The sequence below is a fragment of the Accipiter gentilis genome, chromosome 29, assembly GCF_929443795.1.
Source record: "Accipiter gentilis chromosome 29, bAccGen1.1, whole genome shotgun sequence".
NCBI lineage: Eukaryota > Metazoa > Chordata > Aves > Accipitriformes > Accipitridae > Astur > Astur gentilis.
This window is the reverse complement of record NC_064908.1, coordinates 17,101,348-17,119,820: the sequence shown is the minus strand read 5'-3', so window position 1 is coordinate 17,119,820 and position 18,473 is coordinate 17,101,348. Positions and strand designations below refer to the sequence as shown.

General features: G+C 44.7%; 2 protein-coding genes across 12 annotated transcripts in view; both read left to right on the top strand.

Annotated features, from left to right (window-relative positions):
• The window catches only part of VAV2 (vav guanine nucleotide exchange factor 2), a 462,631-nt gene that overhangs the window by 274,014 nt on the left and 170,144 nt on the right, over positions 1 to 18,473 (top strand). The window lies entirely within an intron of this gene.
• Positions 1 to 18,473, top strand: part of BRD3 (bromodomain containing 3) — a 53,944-nt gene that overhangs the window by 15,951 nt on the left and 19,520 nt on the right. For 10 of the 11 annotated variants that reach the window (XR_007510036.1, XR_007510038.1, XR_007510034.1 and 7 more), the window contains exons 2-9: positions 2,254 to 2,570; positions 4,693 to 4,830; positions 5,815 to 5,962; positions 7,516 to 7,730; positions 9,445 to 9,816; positions 16,264 to 16,392; positions 16,816 to 17,007; positions 17,842 to 18,077. Coding sequence is in view for 2 of the 11 variants with exons in the window: in XM_049833047.1 (XP_049689004.1) it covers positions 2,370 to 2,570; positions 4,693 to 4,830; positions 5,815 to 5,962; positions 7,516 to 7,730; positions 9,445 to 9,816; positions 16,264 to 16,392; positions 16,816 to 17,007; positions 17,842 to 18,077 (1,631 nt within the window). In the remaining 9 variants the exon portion in view is untranslated. The remainder of the gene's footprint in view (positions 1 to 2,253; positions 2,571 to 4,692; positions 4,831 to 5,814; positions 5,963 to 7,515; positions 7,731 to 9,444; positions 9,817 to 16,263; positions 16,393 to 16,815; positions 17,008 to 17,841; positions 18,078 to 18,473) is intronic. The other variant, XR_007510039.1, reaches the window with a different exon arrangement.

Genomic DNA, 18,473 nt, shown 5'->3' with positions numbered 1-18,473 from the left:
CTGCAGTCACTGTTGCATACACTCGGATGATGGATGTTGCTCAGAGGCCTTGGGGTCTGAAATCCATGCAGAGAGCTGCCCAGGAGGAGACTGAGTGAAAATTCCTAATTATCTTATTTTCTTCTTTTTAATTCTTTGTCTCTTCTCCCCTCCTTGATCTGAAGATTGCATGTTACAATATTGCTGCTGCTGCTGCTTTGAGTTGATGGAACATGAGGAGAAAATGCTTCCCCGGTTTCTTCCAAATCTGAAATCCCAAGTAACATCCTAGTTTTGAAATTCCTTGCCCAGAGGGTGCCAGCATCCCTCTTGGCTGCTTGGTGATCACCCTGCCTGCCAACAGCAGCACGATCAGATGAGAGGGCTGGAGAACAGAGACGGTCCTTTTTGAACTACTAAGATGGGCTCTTGAATTATCAAAGAATAGGGACCAGAGGCCTGATTCTGGATCTATACTTGTGCCATATACATGGCACAAGAAAGTCCTACTGTTATCTCTGTTTTTTTGTACATCCTTGGAATGTAACGGGTCTGGTGAATGGATGGTGGCAGAGTCATAACTGGTCTTAGCTGTTCCCTGCACAGATAAGCACGCGTACTCACACACGGATTTGTTTTCATTTTTTAACAACTTCATTTTCTGTAGAAGCACTATAAAAAAATAACTATACAATTACCTCTAAAAAAATAAACTGGATCTGGTTTTTGGAGCCAGGGACACCTGTAAGCCAAGCCAAACTGGTCCATGGCAAGGTGCACCCAGCAGCTGTGGCACCCGGAGCACTCAGGTGTCCCTGATGGCTGCGGCATCTGGAGCACCGGCTGCTTTATGGTGTGGTTCCCTGTGCCACATCATCACGGGGGTGCTGGATCATTCTAGTACAGAGCTTCTGGGGCAGCAGCTGGCCTCCAGAGTGCACATGCCTCCGCTACCTGGGCAAGCCTGAGAAGACCAGTATTTAAACATCCCTCTCTGCTGCGGGGATGTTTATGTTTGTACACATCTATTTTTGTAAAATTCCCCTAAGTTAGGTATGTGTTTACTTTTTGCCATCATCTAATCAGCAACTCAGAGGGTAAGTTGGTGTTCTATATTTAGTCCAGATATTCAGTAGAGATGATTAGGGATGTATCAAAGAAGAGGTTTTTATTTTTTTTCCTAGGATATCTTACTGCTCTTTCCTTCTTCCTGTATTACTGCAGCTTCTGTCTCTGCTCATGTTTCTCTGTACAGCCAAGAAGCATATGTCAGAGTATTTGTGTGGCTTTCTGAACATACTTGAAATAATTTGCCTTTAGAAAGTGATTGTGGTCTGCTTGCCATGAGAAGCGTAGCTGCAGTCCTGATGTGAATTGAAATATCAAATGTTTATGGAAGATGACATAGCAAAGCTGTTTACCATATGGTATACAAAACACAGTGATACTAGACCATTTTTTTCCCTGCAGTTTGCTGGGGAAAAAACAGATAATGCAATTTGTGTATTCTTCTGTATTTCATATGTGCCTTTAAGAGAGAGCATGACAGTGTTCTCTTAGCCAGGTCATGGGATATGAGTATAATACTAATTAGTATTTATATTGAGCCTGTATCTTGAGACTTCTGCATGAAACTGAGGGCCCAGTCAGGTACGTCAGTAGTAAGACATTTGTGAGATTCAAAGTGCAGGTCCTTTCAAGTTAGGATGTTTCCGGTGATACCTTTCATTCACAACTGAACTGTTCACTGCACCTCCCTCTGCCGCTTTTTTCGTTTCTCTGGGTCAAGGTCCTCTGACAGCTGTCATCCACTCTTGATTATGGGATTTTAGACTAAGCGTTGCACCACTGTAGAGAATTGTAAGCTGACTCAGTGGCAGCCAACATGGGTCTAGAGACAATGCAGTTAAGTTTACATGGAGCTGCAAGCTATGGATCAGTGTATTCATGGGAGTCTCTGCATTACATCCTAACCGTATTCTTATGCTACCCCATGTGTTTTCTTTGCACAAAGATGCTCACTGAGCCAGATAAAGCAAGAACTAGTCCTGTAAAGCTTACTGGCTCTCTGCAGGCTTTGAATTTGGGAATTGCTGTTCCACTGTCTCTTGGGTCTTGAACTGTGCCCATCATCAAGACAAGTTATGTTAAAGGGAACGAAGCAGATGGGGTAAAGAGTCCAAGTTCAAACACTGTCAACAGTAGAAGTGTCTTAACATGCCTACTTCAAGTATCTGTATTTACACATTGTCCTCTTCCTCTCATTTGATCTAGGTTGTATGATTGGACCCTGGAAATGGGATGTCAGTCCCGTTCAGGGAGCATAAAGGAAGAAAGAAAATCTCCGAGTTGCTGCTGCTGTGACAGCGAGTGAGAGCAAGAGCAGGAAAATGTCGACAGTCACATCAGCGATCCAGGCTCCTCAGGGCCCTGTGAATCCACCACCTCCAGAGGTCACTAATCCTAATAAGCCTGGCCGGAAGACCAACCAATTGCAATATATGCAAAATGTTGTGGTAAAGACCTTGTGGAAGCACCAGTTTGCTTGGCCTTTCTACCAACCTGTTGATGCAATTAAATTGAATTTGCCGGTACGTATCTATCATCTTCTGCTCGATATTCTGTTCTGAGAATGCTTTGTGTTGGTGAGATCAGTTTTCTCATCACTGGACCAGAATGGCGAGGTTGCTTTGGGGGATTTCCTTGAATGCTGTTAGACTGGCTGAGTTAGAAGATGATGTCTTGCAGAGCTGGAGAGGTGAAGGTCTCTGAAGGAGAAAACTGCTTCTCACTTAGTGAAGGAAGAGGAAAGCACACAGGCAAGCTGTCTTAGAGCAACTGAAGCATAGTGTTTTGTTTGGAGCTTGCCTCTGTTTACTTTTATGTGTCCTCACTCCTTGTCCCACCTCTGTCCAAGTTGAGCGAGTCTTGAAGCCCACGCTCTTCTGAGCATTTGGCATTGGGCTCAATGTAGCTTGTGTTTTTGATAGGCTTTCCTGGATTTGCTGCTGACTTCCGTGTTGAGGAAGACAGGAGAAGCTCATTACCAAGGATACTTTGGAGCTAGATATTTTCGAATGCTGTCCTGGAAATAGAAGGAACAGAACAGTTGCATTTACCCATCTGCCTCCTGTGCCTGATGATACGTACCCTGTCTCTGTCAGACCAGATAGTACAAGATATAGCCCAGTTATTAAAAAATTACCAAAGTTTACTATGCTGCTTTCTTCCAAGGCATAGAGCAACACACTCCTCACCTCTTCAAAGGGGTTGTGTAAGTGTAAAACCTCAGCAGTGGAGGCATACCCCTACCCACCTGCTTCACTTAAATACAGACACCACCACTCCTCTGTCCACCCTGCTGTCTGCTCAGCCGTGCGCCCCATTGCAAATTAACTCTGGCTGCTTTGAGCAAGAGCATTGCATGTAGGATTTGAGAGAGCATGGTTCTGGGATGTAAGGTTAGGAGAGCTCCAGTTACCACAGGTTTTAACCCAATTTTGTGGACTGGATCAGGAGTCTTTTGCACTCTGTAATGTTGATGGGTACTATTTAAAGTGCTAGCCAAAAGACTAAAACACTTAACACCTGTATATTTCTCTAGGTCTGTGCTCCTTTGTGCCTTCTTTTTGTGGATTTAGTTTCTCAGTGAGGCATTTTGAGGTGGTTTTAGGGCAGGTTACCAGAAAATTTAGAGGGGGAGTCAGTTGGAAGAATAGTTGTTTTTCAAGCGTGGCCTAAGTCTGCACAAGCCCAGTAGCCAGCAGGATTGTCTTTTCTGCCCTAGCATGCCTTGCCTGGAAATAGTGGTGCCTCAGATTGCGCTTGAGGGTTGGGTTCAGAGAGTGGCCAGTGACTGTACGTGGCTTTGTGTGCACGTGCAGTGAGAGGGCTTACTGCTCTTCTCCAGAATGAGAAAATTACGGTGCATAACCGTGCATGCCTAGAGCATCTCCAGGCTAATCACAGCCTCTATAGATGCTTGAGACCAGCCCAGAGAGAAACTGGGTTAACACGTGAAAGCCTTGTAAGGGATGAAACTTTTAGCACAGTCTTAGCCAGTGCTAGCACTGATAAACTTCTGTAAGTGCCAGAGGCAGCCTTTTAAAAAGGGAGGCAGAAATGCTGTTTCCCAAATTGCAACCAGTCCACCATTAAACTGAACACCCTACCAAAGCTAGTGCTGACCCTGCTGCCCTGACTTCTGGTCCCACACGAGCATGAAGCACATTGCTGCAGTGTTAATCTAGCTGCCAAGTTTGGCACCCTTCCACTCTGTGGCACAATCCAAAATGGCAACTACAGCCTTGTAAGGGGTATCAAGGCTGCAAACAGCTTCCAGGGAGAGCTGCTGAGAAAGCACGTTTTCCTCCATATATTACTCTTAGTGCCCTCCCAGTCCAGCTGTCCTTATAAAAAGCAGGTAATGTCCAAGTAGCCATTTGTGTTTGTGTTTGAGCACGTATTGGGGGGAGCTGGGGAAGACTGGTGGTTGTGGAAGTAGTTCTTGTGCTTTGTAGTCAAGTTCATAATAACCATAGACTAAAATGCTACAAATTAGAAAATAAATGAAAGCAAAGGTGATACTTAAAATTTCCACAAAAATCTGGGGTTTTGGGGGGGGGGCGGGCGATGAGGAGAAAGCTGGGACTAGAGGGAGATGTGAACAACACTCTGCATATCAGGAGGTGTAATGTCTTGTTTCTCCAACAGGATTATCACAAAATAATAAAAAACCCCATGGACATGGGGACGATCAAGAAGCGCCTGGAACATAACTATTACTGGAGTGCCAGTGAATGTATGCAGGATTTCAACACCATGTTTACAAATTGTTACATTTATAACAAGGTAAAGAGCCCAGACAAGCATTTAGCTGCAGCACTGCCTAGGAAAGACCCACCTACAACTGTTACAGTGCAGGTTTTGAACAGGGCCAGCTCCGCTGTGCTCAGGGCCCTCCTTGCGAGGATTTGAAATGCCGCTAATTGCAACCACATTACTTGAAATGCACAAAGCTGTCTTTGTGCTGTGTCTTTCTTCCCCTGGACTAGTTAAAATGGCAAATGTGCCTTTTAATTATAGGTAGATTTCTGTTCTGGGGTTATGTAGCAAGTTTTTTTACTCCTTTTATTTTCAGTTAGGAATTCTTTAAGATGAGCTATGGTTTATGCAGTGCTTTGCAGGTGTTCTGTGAGGTATTAGTGCTGTGTGTTACACTGGCTGTCTAGAAGTAAATAGTATCTCTTAGCACCAGAGAGCAGTTCAGGAAGTATAGGTCTGTTCTTTGCCTATGTCTCATCCATACTTGCACACCTTTAGATTGCTTATTATTTTGGGTTTGGCTTGTTTGCTGTTTTGTAGGTTGTTAAAAGCCTCTATTCTTTGTATTATGTTTTCTATAGTGGTTTGTCATCGTTGACCCTTACTGGTGAACAAGCTGAAATAAACAAATTAATTAGTTTGAGCCACAGAGTATGTGTTTACACTCTTCTCTGGGACCTGCTGGCAAGCAGGGGAGGGCAGCTCATCTGTTCTACTTTGCTGCTTCCAAACTGTTGCACGGGATGCTAGTTATCAGGCTCCTACTGGAAGTCCTGATAACTCTGGATGCAGTGTACTTAAAGGCTGTAATTATTGCATGCTAGACTATAATAGAAGAGCAGGAGGGTAGCATGGAAGGAGGGAAAAGAGCTAGTCTGTTTATTGTCGTAGCTTGGATACCATCATTTATTTGAAGTGCAGTGTCATTGGGGATTTCAAAGCCTGATCTTGAACCTCTCTGCTTCTAATATGTGGATGATACAGCATGGGCTTGTATTCTTATTTCTGCAGCCCACAGATGACATCGTCCTCATGGCCCAAGCCCTGGAGAAGATATTTCTGCAGAAGGTTGCCCAGATGCCTCAGGAGGAAGTCGAATTATTACCCCCAGTTCCTAAAGGCAAAGGTCGCAAGCCATCAGTGGGCACGCAGAGTGCAGGTATTAACCTGATCCAGTGACATTAAATGTTACAAGCCTGTTGCCAAGGCCTGACCCACCTTCCAAGCTGCCTGGCTTTGCAAATGGTGAAGAGGCTAGGAAGGCAGCATGTAGTCTAATGGTTAAAGCAGTGGAGAGGAAAGTGTGAGATGTCTAGATATGTTCACCCAGTTGTTTCAGGGCTTGTCTGTCTTAAGGCCACTCTGCATTTGTCATACAAACATCTTACCATCTGTAACTTACCCATCCACACAGTGCTTCAGCAAGGGAGAGCAATGCTGTTGCTTCCTGTATGCAAAGAAGAAACCAAGGCAAGAAGAGGCAAGGTAGTCAGACATGCCAGTCTCCTGCAAGTGACAGACCATGGCATAGAATGCCTTTACAGACCTGGGTTTATACAGCTCATCCAAGGTTCTGGCAGAAGTCTGACACAGTAGAGACTTGGACTCAAATCTTGCCAGTCCCCTAAACCCAGTGTAATGTTTTTCTTTTGCACACACGGTTGCAACATCGTAGAATAAAGTTTGATCAACAGAAAGGATTTATTAAGCCATTGCAAAAGGCTGTGTAGACCATTGCATATCAGTAGAAACTAAGTTTAATTCAGCTTACCTAGAGTTGATTTTAAGTGAATGTAGGACTAAAATGACTGTAAGCATGGTAAAACAGTTCAAAAAGGAGCTTGTGTGGGCTGAATTAAACTGTTGCAAATTTTTTTTCTGTAAACAAGGTCTAATTGTTGCTCTGGGAAAGTCAACTGTTCCTCTTGGTTTTCCCACATCTCAGGTGCCAGATGGAGCTACAACTCCCTTCAAGCTTAGAGAAATTTGTGATGATGTGTCTTTTTAGCATCCTTTGATCAAAGCTGCTATAAAAACATAGAGGAGTATTGCTACTTCGGTCATTAGTTACTAGATTTGTCCCCCTTTACACTAGTAGGCAGTTCTTTAACATTGCAGGTCTAGCATGAGACATCTCCCTGGTTATCAGGAGACTTAGGCTCTACTCCCAGCTGTTTCTTTGTATACCTTGTGGCAAACCTGAAGTGCTTTGGAGGCTTGGGTGTGAAGCTGGCAATAGGGGAGTGCCTATTTGTCATGCATAGTAAAAACACTCTCCAGATTGAGGTCTGTGCAGGACAGCAGCTGCCCAAAAGAGCCATCTCCCTCCATTCCCTCTCCTTGAGCTCCTGCTCTTTTGCTGAGTGCAGGGTAGCTGTGAGAGTACGAGAGGGGTGAAGACTGTCCCAGAGCAACACACACCCCACATGAAAAGCTTGAAGTAGTTTGCTTGCATGTGGCTGGCCTAAAGCTCATGGTACAAGGACTTAGGTCAGTGATTTCTCATTTTTCGTTGGCCGCTGGGTAACAGCACCAAGCAAATCACACTGTGTCCTTTGTGCTTTTCCTGTGGCCCTGCCTGGACTGGGAAGGCTTTTGCTGAGCCCATGTTTGCACAGTCCAGCAGCACCACTGTCACTTTGTTCCTGATGTCTTGTCAGCTCTTGTAACCATCAGTACATTGCAGTGTGTTTTCACTTTGTCGTTTGAAAGGAGCGCAGCAAGCAGTGGCCGTGTCTTCCGTCTCCCCGCCGGCCCCGTTCCAGAACGTCCCTCCAGCCGTGTCTCAGACGCCCGTCATTGCTGCCACCCCTGTGCCAACCATCACTGCTAATGTCCCGCCTGTCACTGCCCCTCCCGCCGCTGCTCCCCCTCCGCCTGCTGCTCCGATAATGCCCGTGGTGCCTCCTACGCCACCGGTAGTCAAGGTAAATGGAGAACTCAACCCCTTCCTCTTCAGAAGGCAATATTGCTAAGCAGTGCTTTATTTTCATCCCCTCACTGCTGGTTACATGCATTCCTTCCTTCACATTTGACTCCTTGCCTCTCTGACCATCGTTGTCCCTCTGGGGTGTGCTCAGACAAGTGCTTGCTGTCAGGTTTGAGAGGGTTGAGAAAAGTTCTGCCAGTTTTGCCACATCCCAGCTGAGGTGATGTCAACTGTAATTGTCCAACTCAGTTACAAGCTCTCATCTGACCATAGTCTTAGCCAGTGCTCATGCTCCATGAACCAGAAGGCTGTTGAAGGTTTCCCCCATTTTGTACCATATAGCCCAAAGCATCTCTTCTTTCTGTAACTGAGACCCTGATTTTACTGGGACTGTTCCTTTAAGGTTTGCAGACTCTAGCACTAGGAATGTTCCTCTCTGCCATAAACCAGTTCAAGACAAGCCTGTCGCTCCAGTTGGAGGAGACTGATGTTGCCTGCAGGTTTTGGGTGCATTAGTTCTGTCTTCCTTACTGAGTAATCATCTGGGAGTTGTCATTGGTGTTTTGCTATTTACTATGTTAATGTATGGGTAAATGAAAACGTTGCTCTAAATAATTGGAATTTTCCTAGCAAGCTCTGTATTGCTTTAAAAATAAAGCATTTAAAAATGCTTTTCTCTGAAAGCATTGCTCAGAGAAAGCTGGTTTTTTTCCTAAACTGGCGAATTGACTGCAACAGTATTGGTGTTCTCTAATGTGAGGTTGCATGGACCAGCAGAGCCACAGAATTGTTTTGCTTATTTAACCCTATAGTTTGGGAATTACTGGAGAAATTGTAAGTCAGATCTTCTTGCAGCTAAGCTGTCCTCCTCAGAAGCCTATCTCATACTTCAGTTTCTGTCCAAATAAGTTGCTTCTGAGAACCAATGTAATTTTCAAACTCAAGGGTGATCCTAGAAGTGACTTTGCCAAATACACGCTGCAAAATTAATTCTGCTTGGGATTTACTTAACAGTTCCCTTAGATTTCCCTAAGGAACTTTTTTCCCCCTCTCTCTCTCCAGAGAAATAAATCCTTCATAGGAGCAGAAGAGAGAGCTGACTGGATAGTCGCAGCTTGAATTTATGTGAGAGAGGTTTTACTTGCTTAAGGCAAAATCATTAAATTCTTGCTCTTGTCCATAATAAGCAATCTACCTTAGCACACCCACTAAATACAAGGGAGTGAGGGCTCATGGGTCTTTGGTGATTAATATGCTTTGGTTCAGAACTTATAGCCTGATCCTGCCACTGGGGACTCAGACATGTGGTTAAGTTACTGACACTTACTAAGTCACGATGCATCAGCTGAGCTGCAGTAATCGACTGGGCGCACTCCTTTCCCTTGGCAAACATGAGGTAAGAGTCCTTAGTTTAAATCTCAGTGAAATACATAGAGCTAACACATTTTGCATCATGTTTGGGGTTGGGTTGGACACGTGCAAATGGCTGGTTACTGTGGCTCAGATGACATGTAGTAATACATCGTGTTGTAGTCACTGAATTGCGTGTTGAATCTTCTAGTCACAAGTCCCATTTATCCCAGTGAAGTAATTGTATTTGCTGTCAGAGGACAGGCAGATCTCAAAAATAAGGATGAACTGTGCTAGGTTTCTGCTGGTGTAGCATGGGAGCTGGGCACGTACTCATGAAGTCTGTCCATCTGCTGTTTCAGAAAAAGGGAGTGAAGCGGAAAGCAGACACGACAACCCCTACGACCTCTGCGATCACTGCCAGCCGAAGCGAGTCGCCCACGGCCCTCTCGGACCCGAAGCAGGCCAAAATCATCGCTCGACGGGAGAGTGGTGGCCGGCCCATCAAACCACCAAAGAAAGACCTTGAAGATGGAGAGGTCCCCCAACATGCAGGGAAGAAGGGCAAACTCTCTGAGCACCTCAAGTACTGTGACAGCATTCTCAAGGAGATGCTCTCGAAGAAGCATGCAGCCTATGCATGGCCCTTTTACAAGCCTGTTGATGCAGAGGCCTTGGAATTACATGACTATCATGATATTATCAAACACCCCATGGATCTCAGTACTGTTAAAGTACGTCCACATTTACCACCTCTTTTGCAGGGTGTCGCAGCCCTCTGGTTGCAGAGGACTGCCTCCTTCTGGGGGAGGGGGTAGGGTGGAAAACTGAACCTGTTTGGATATCATCTGGATATTTTTATATTTTGTTTGCTTCCCCTCTCCTCTTTTTTCCCATAGCCTGGGACATCTTTTTTTTCTGCCCTGCAAAGCAGACTGTACGATGGCATCCTCTCCTCTTTGTGGATAGTCCAGCTATTTAAACTTGTGTCCTTGGGATTGTGTTGCACTCTGAGAAGAAGAGGTGCTGTATTTCATAGGATTCAATTGGTAGTATCCCATTTCCAGAAACTGCTGCCTGCCTACTTGTTGGCATGATGTGTGGTCCAGATAGGCTTACGCTGAGCAATTCCAACCGGAACGTGATGATCATCTGGTACTTGGGGAGGGGAGGAAATAACATGATGCTTGTGTGGTTCATACTTGGCTTTTCAAGAGCTTAGCTTAGTATGGTCCAGTATTCAAGGTGGTTTTCCCAGTAGGCTGGGAGGTTTTCTGAATCCCTCCTAAATATACATGGAGCAAAGCCATGTTTTTTCTGGTTCCTATCTTCTGTGTGTGAGCCAGCCATTGGAATTGGTGTTGGTGAGACTTTCTTCCATGTGCAGGAAGTTAAGGTACTTCTGCTGGCTTTCGCTAGCATGCCAGAAGTGTTTTGCTGCCAGCTGAGCCAATGTCTGGGATTGTCTAAATGCCTAGGTGACAAAAAGGCAGCTGCATTTGTGATTCCTTTCATATTCCTTGGCAAATCCTACATAGTACCTGGAAGCAGTGTGTCATGCTCTGATGTGCCGTGCCATTCAGCTATGATGCTTCAGGAGTTCTTACTACAGCTGCAGTATTTTAACAAGTATTTTAGTTGCGTTATTTAGAGGTGAGAGAACAGTTGTCATGGTCTGTGCATTGAGGATTAGACCAGGAGTTACCAATGTCTTGAGTTTTAATTGCTGTTCTAATGCTATGGTCTTGGGCAAGTTTCCCCACAGCTCTGTGCCGTAATTTTCCCAGTCATAAAATGGAGATAAAAATACTTAACCTACCTCACAGGGCTGTTGTGAGGACAGATATCTGGAAGGCACTATCTAAGTACTAATTATTATTATTGATTCGTTTGTACAGAAAAGACCATCTCTGGGCTGGCAAAAGCATTGTAGGCAGGCTCCAGTGGAGCTAGGCTTGGAGACCATTCTATTCTCCTGAGCTTGCAGTGCCCTTGCTTTGCTTACAAAAGCCAGTGCAATGTGCGGTATTTTTGACTTGCAATTAAGCTGAGCTGTGTTAAAGGCCTGCAGCAATTTCCTGGCAGGAGAAGAGGGCAAGACAAAGGGTGAGTTTAGCTGCAGGCAAGAAGAGGGAGCCTGAAACACAGTGGTAGAAGCAGTAGAAAGGGCTGGGTTGAACATGGTAGTCTGTGAAGCTGGAGCACTGGTGCCTGGCTCTAATGTTCTGCTGATAGAGGAAGGTCCCAGTGTTTTCTTGGGTAAGTTTCCATTTTCTTTTGCTCTTGAGTGTGGATGAGGAAAGAAGCAGCTCCCCTCAGTTTTGGTACTGCAGTGCATTCACCATCCTGCTGATCTTGGATGTCCGGTACTGAAGGCCTACTTTATTCTTGTACATTGTTTTAATTATATTACTTGCTGACAAGGTCTGCTCACTTCACTTTGCATTGGAGTTGCTCTTCTCCACCAGCTTGGAGGTCCACCCACATGGCTTGGGTCATAGGCTAATGGATGATTTAGGTTGGTCAGGAGGCCTGCCTCCTGCTCAAAGCAGAGTCACTTAACACACTCTGATCTGCTCCCTTCCAGGGGTCACCACCTTCTCAGCTGAGTGGGTCTGACCTTGCTCCTCTGATGCCAGTGAGTGGCCTGGGAGCAAGAACAGGTTGCAAATGGGGTTTTTGGTGTTCTTCTGTAAGTCAGGTCAGAGGTGCAGGACTTAGGTGACATCAGGAACCTTCGTATATGATGTTCTGTTTACTGTGCATACAGTTAATTTGCCCATGCTTGTTGTAGGCTACTCATCAAAATCTGTTCTAAGAGTTTATAAACTGGCCAGTAGCTTTAAAGGAATTTCAGAGTATATCTGGTTCACAGAAATGACTGAGATGGGAAGAAGCATCTCTTGCTCAGTGCAACTGTTCTTTTTGTTACCACACTAGAGTGATGAAGTGCTATTGATAGCCTTTTCTGTACTAGTCTTGTGAACACAGGTTGTTAGATGATCACGTCCTAGATGAACTCATTCAGTTAGTGTACTGACTGTAGCGGGACTGCTGGTAAATCTAGTCCTTTCAGACCTATTCTCAGCTCATTCACATTCTCTTGACTTCCTAGGGATGCAGTGGGTCTCCAGAGATACCTGCAGCCTGGTAGATCAAGACCTGGGTGAATGCAGTAAGATAGAGATGGGAGAGAGTGAAATCATGACTCTCTCAAAGCTGGTATTTCCCTGTGTGGTTAGGTGGCTTCTTAGTGCAAGAGATTCTGTGCTGTATTCTGCAAAATCTAGGTGCAAAGCTGTGATATCTTGCGTTGGTGACTTCTTCACGCTTAAATCTCTTTATAGCCCTAACTTCATTCTTTTAAAAAGTGTATGCCTCTGTTCTTTTTCTACAAGTGCAGGTGATACTCTCCCTCTGTACCTTATTAGTGTTAGGGCAGAAAACTGGAGACAAGTTAATGGCAGACCCAGTGGAGTCTTTTGTATGTAAAGACTCTGGATTTGTCTTTCCACGTAGTAGTATTTTTCTTAATAAACTTGTTTGAAGTGCTGTCTGGTATTGTTTTTTTATGGAGTGTTTTATTATCATTGCTCTTGGTCTGTAGATCATAGCGTGACTTCTCTGAGATACAGTCTATAATACCTTAAGTGCGTGGAACAGAAACCTGCCATTTGCAAGCAGTGTAATTCTCCAGTGTCAGGAGCTTTCTCTGTGGCTCTGAAAGGTTTTAGATTTAATTCTGCACAAGTGACAATGGCTGTGGTAAAGCAGCGCAACTAATGGCCTTCAAACTAATCTTGAAGGAATTCTGTGAGAAAGTAAAACGTAACCATTTCTGCAGCTATAATGGATTCCCCAATACCTGGTTGCTTGTCACTTTGGTTCTCTGGTTATATGAGGTTTGATTTTCTTCAGAGAATATCCTTCACGTCCAGAAGCATTTTTTTTCAGGCTGTGCACCCAGCAGAGGTGTGCTTCAGAAGGATTCAGAGATTGTTTGCTCCGTGTGCGTGGTGGAGGAGGCAGGTTGGCTGTTGTGACTGTGCCAGTGGCAGGTGAGAGGTGGAGGGGGCTGCAGCTGAGCTTCTTGCAGCCAGGAGCAGAGGGTTGTGCTGGAGTGCCATGCTGGAGCTAGGACTGAGAGTGGGAAGAGCTGAAGGGACAGGATCAGTGGGCTCATCTCCACCTCAGTTCTTTGATAGTCAGCACAGAGGGGGAAAGAGCAGAACTGCTTGGAGTAAGGAGAGGAAAGGATGAAAGCATGAGGAGAGATGGAGGCAGAGGCACGGGTTACACTTCAAGAGGCAGCAGCCCTAATTCCCTGTAGTAGGTGGAACGCTTGCTATGAAGCTGTAGCAGCACTGTGCTTCTGCTGCTGTGCCCCCAGACAGAGGGGGCCCACTTGCAGTACGTTCATGTCCCCCTCTCTGATGCTGGGGAGCTTTGGCATGGGGAGGCAGGGTGCTGTGCCTGCGATGATGCTGAGGGGAACCTGGAGCACCTCTTCTCTCGCTCCATCCTCTGGCTGCCGGGTCACAGCAGCAGCAATGTGGATGTCTGCCTTTGGTTTACTCAGTGGTGAGCAAGCAACAGTCCTTGCTATGCAAGTGGATTTATACAAGGTGTTTACTTTTGCAATAAAGCACTACCTCCAGGGGTCTAACTATGCTCACTGGTTAATTTTCTTGCAGTGAATTGGTGTGGCTTCGGAGCAGCTGAGTTCAGGGTCTTCAAAGTGAGGAGATATTCTTTGGGAGAATTTTCAAAGATTCCTTTAGTTGCACCTATTTTAGAGTACAAACGCAGCTTCACAAAGCAGCTGCTCTTGTTGAGGCAGTTTCTGTAAGGTGCAATTAGGCCCCCAGAAATCAGGCTGAGACCTCATTATCTGATAGAGATGGCATTTTCTGTGCTAAAGTCACTGGACCTGTGTGGCCCTGTCCCTCGTTAACACCTGCCCTGATGCCATACCCAAGACATGTGCTTTGAGGACAGATTGATGTCCAGCTTAGTCTTAGAGAAGAGACAATGGAAAGGGGACATTTTAGATCTTCAAACATGTGAAAGATTGCTGCAAGAAGGGAGGGAACAAAGTTTTCTCTGCATCCTCTGTGGGCAGGGCAAGGCTTACCTTAGAGCAAGAGACCTGTTAGACATGAGGAAACAAATTTCTGAACATTAAGAATATTAAACAATTTAATTGATTGCTGAGGGAAAAATGAGATTGCTGTGGTAGATACTGCATGGGGCAGAGAAGGGACTAGCTGGCCTCCCAGCACTTCTGCCACTCCTGCTTGTCTATGACTCCTGATTTGCAACTGTAAATGTAATAACTTTTTTTAAGCAGCTGGATATCTCAAAGTGAATTTGTAACCAAAGATATTCCAGCCCACCAATTTAAAGTCCTTTTATTTTTTTTTCTTTTGTTAAGTTAGTTATTCTTTACAAGAAAACAAAGCAAAAATCTACAGATTAAAACTGTTGGGCTAGAAAACTGTTGGGTTTGGATGAAAGCGAAGCCTCAGACACTGGAATGTATTTCATAGGCAGTAATCAGCCACTGAGTGTGCCAAACAAATATAAGCGCATCAAAAAGGCCTTTCATGCAGTAAGACGTATTTTTAAATAAATGGGCCCTTTCGTTTGAACATATGTTTTGCTTTGGAATTGGCCTGAGACGCTTTTCAAACAAGGCTAGCTCTCCTTCAGACAGGAGAAGCACAAACCTATTTCCCTTTCCGTCTTTGTGCTGTGGCTCAGAGGCTGTCTCCTAGTTTATTCATCAAGAGAATGAGGTCTCCTGACAAAAGTTTGACAGATGTCTGGCTGCAGCACAGCAGGGAGTAAGGCTGCAGGAATGTCACCACCCTGCGTGCAGGTCCCTCCAAAGCTGCATCCCTGGAGGTGAAATTGTGCCCTATTCAGAACAAAAACAGTTTTAGGAGTCATTGCAGTGTTTCAAGATAGTTACAAGGTCTACCGTGTAGCTGTGAAGTATCTGTAACTTCCATGGAACAAACGGGAATTTAGCTTACGATAAGGCTTCCAGCGTGGGTTACAGACCCCAAGCAGCCCTGCTTTCTGCTCAGATGGGGGATGTGTCTTCCGTGACCGCATTTGCAGCCTGTCTGCCAGTCAGCCCCTTCCCTTCACTGGGGGATACAGGTGCACAAGATACACAAAAGGGAGGCCTGCAAGCACTTGGCAAATAGAGAATTTCTTTAAACCCAGGTCTTTTAAATGCAAATGAAATCTAGTGTTAGCTTCTTTTTCCTTTTGGTAGGAGTAATTGGAGCTAAGGTTTTATACATAGTAGTAATATATGCATAAAATCAATTAAGTTCTAGGAATGCTATAAACTGTTCTCTAAACCTAAGTCATTCAGTCCCAAAGAGCAAGAGAAATGGACAAAAGTGAGAGCTGAAAAATAAGAGAAAGGAGCAAGGTGCAAATATTTAGCTCCTGATACTTACCTTCACTGCACTAGGAAATAATATTAGAAATAGGTTCATAAAGGGTGAATTTTGTATCCATTCTTTATCCCTTGGACTTTAAATCAAGAGTAGTGTTATAGTTTAACTGTAAATGCCTATCTTGCTGTAGGAATTGCCAAGCAAAATTCATGCCCTGTATTAGCAGGAAGTCAGAGTTGGATGGTCATGATCTTTTCTGCCCTTTCAGATTTACAGGGCAAAAATACTCAAGGAGCATGTAGAAATACATGCTTAAGGGACGCCAGTGACTGTAGATTGGTTGTTTGTCGACTCCTGCCTTTCCCATCCATGATCCTTGTTTACATTAGTTTCTGATCCAGCAAACCCTTTTTCTAAATTACTCTATTTTCTAATAGAATGTGGACCCTGACAAATTTATATAGTACTACTTAGAAAAAGAAAACAACCCAAATTTAGAATCTTAAAGTGTCTAAACTGTTATGGAGCAATATCAACTTCTTTGGTTGTCCAGTGTTTGTTTGCTCGCTTGTTTTAAAAAGTAGAAACTCTTAATGTTATTGAAGAACCAATAAGCCAGATCAAAGTACTGTTCTTCTAGACAGATATGACTTTTGAGGCTGTGCTGAGCTGTCTCCAAGATGCACGTGTCCTCCATGCAGTTCCTACAAATGCCTTCTGCTTATGGCTTTTTCTTCCCTTTCCCTTTGGCTTGTTTGTTTGCAGAAAAAAATGGACAGTCGGGAATACCAGGATGCACAAGGTTTTGCAGCAGATATTCGGTTAATGTTCTCTAATTGTTACAAGTACAATCCTCCAGACCATGAAGTGGTAGCGATGGCCAGGAAGCTACAGGTAAAGGTGTTGGCAAATGCGTCTTCCAGAGTATGTTTAGTTCAGCTGCAAGGTGTCGATTGAGAGATCCAAGCGTGGATCTGCTCTAGGCACCAACAAAGGAGAGTTGGTGATTCTTCCAGCCCTTGGAAAGAGCCATGTTCTCTGCTGCAGAACTGTTGCGCTCTTCACATGGCATGGCCCAGCACCACATTCCACTCCTAAAATGTTATAATCATTGCTGTATAAAGTAATGGGAGAATTTTCTTGGGCTTACAGAATTTGTATGCCCATCTGTATGTTATTATTTACTTGTACAGCACCTTGTGTAGTGCAGTAAGACCCGGACCCATAGTGGGATGTCTGGTGTGTTTAAAAAGGCCAGAGTGAGGTCTTTATGGCTGAGGCTCCTTTTGTCATCAGTTTCCCCCCCCTTTTTTGTAGGATGTCTTTGAGATGAGGTTCGCAAAGATGCCTGATGAGCCTGCAGAGGCCCCACCTCTGCCTCCACCAACAGCACCAGTGGTGAGCAAAAGCACAGAGAGCAGTCACAGCAGTGAGGAGAGCTCTTCCGACTCGGATAGCTCAGACTCGGAAGAAGAGCGAGCGACTCGGCTGGCGGAGCTGCAGGAGCAGGTATGGCAACAGCCAAGCTAGGTGTCTGTGTCTGTGTCTGTGCAGTAGAAAGAACCTAGCAGGAGGAAGGGGTTAATTTGTTCTTTAAAAATCCCATTGAGGCTGGGATGCAGCAGAGCAATCTCCCCTTCTGCCAGCTGTGAAATAAGTACACGTTTGATGTAATGTTAATTTTCTTCAAGATAGCCATTCTCGGTGCTGACGCTCTGTGCTTCCTTCTGGGATCCCAGGGTATGAATGAAGGTGCACACAATACTAGGGATCTGAGAAGAACAGAGAGACCCATTTTGTAGGAGAGCTCAGGCATAATGAAATCTGTCGCAAGCTTCTTGTGGGATATTGTCCCCTGTACCTTGTCTGTAGAAGTGAGCTGTTTTGACTGTTGTGGTTGCAAATGCTTAAGCCATGGCCTTTCGTATTCTGCAGATAATACAATGCCAGATACTATAGTGCTTACATGTGCTACTGTAATACAACAAAGCATTAATAAAATAGCTTATCCGTTGTCTCAAAGCAGGCTAGTAGGAGAGCCAAGAAGTGAACCCAGGATTCCAGACGCCAAGTTGTCAGCACTGTAGACGGAGCTATTAAGCTTAATTTTTATTTGCCCCTATAAAACAAGAATGACGTTTTCATTTGAGTCAGCTTCTGCGTACTTGCACTGCGTTTTTAAAAGAATTTCAAATGAAACAAAGTCTCCTGAGTTCAATCACTAGACTGCTTGATCCTTGACTTTGAAATATGCTTACACCTTGGGATGTAGAGGAAGGGTATGTGGAGGCATCAGTTATCTTGCCTTGAAGTCTGATTAATTTTTTCACTCTTCTCCCTCAGCTAAAGGCCGTCCATGAGCAGCTAGCTGCATTGTCACAAGCACCAGTGAACAAACCAAAGAAAAAAAAAGAGAAGAAAGAGAAAGAGAAGAAGAAGAAAGATAAAGAGAAGGAAAAAGAAAAGCACAAAGTAAAAGCTGAGGAGGAGAAGAAACCCAAGGTGGCTCAACCACCAAAACAAACCCAACAGAAGAAAGCCCCAGCTAAGAAAGCAAACAGCACAACCACAGCTAACAGGTGAGAGCCTGCCTTCTGCAAGTTGCCTTAAGGGAGATGCCAAGAGCTTCCATCTCAGTTCTCCTGTCCCCAATGAATTCCTGGTGAAGCTCAGTTGTCAGAGCAGTATTAACTTGCTGTTGAATAGTGTCCCCATTCCCAGACAATTCCAGGGAGTCTTTAAGTTAGAGCTGGCAGTGGAACCATCATATTTCCACTGTCCAACTCTCTTAGAATCCCTGCCTGATCACTCTCAGATAAGGTTTTGCTTTCTGCCTTTTGCGCAGCCAGCAAGAACATGCAATTTCATTGCTGCCCCCCTGCTGCTACATGGGCTTGTTGTCATGCCTCACAGGGATAAAATATAATAGGAGTACAACAGCTGATCTCAGATTTCTGAACTTTTTCAGAAGTTGT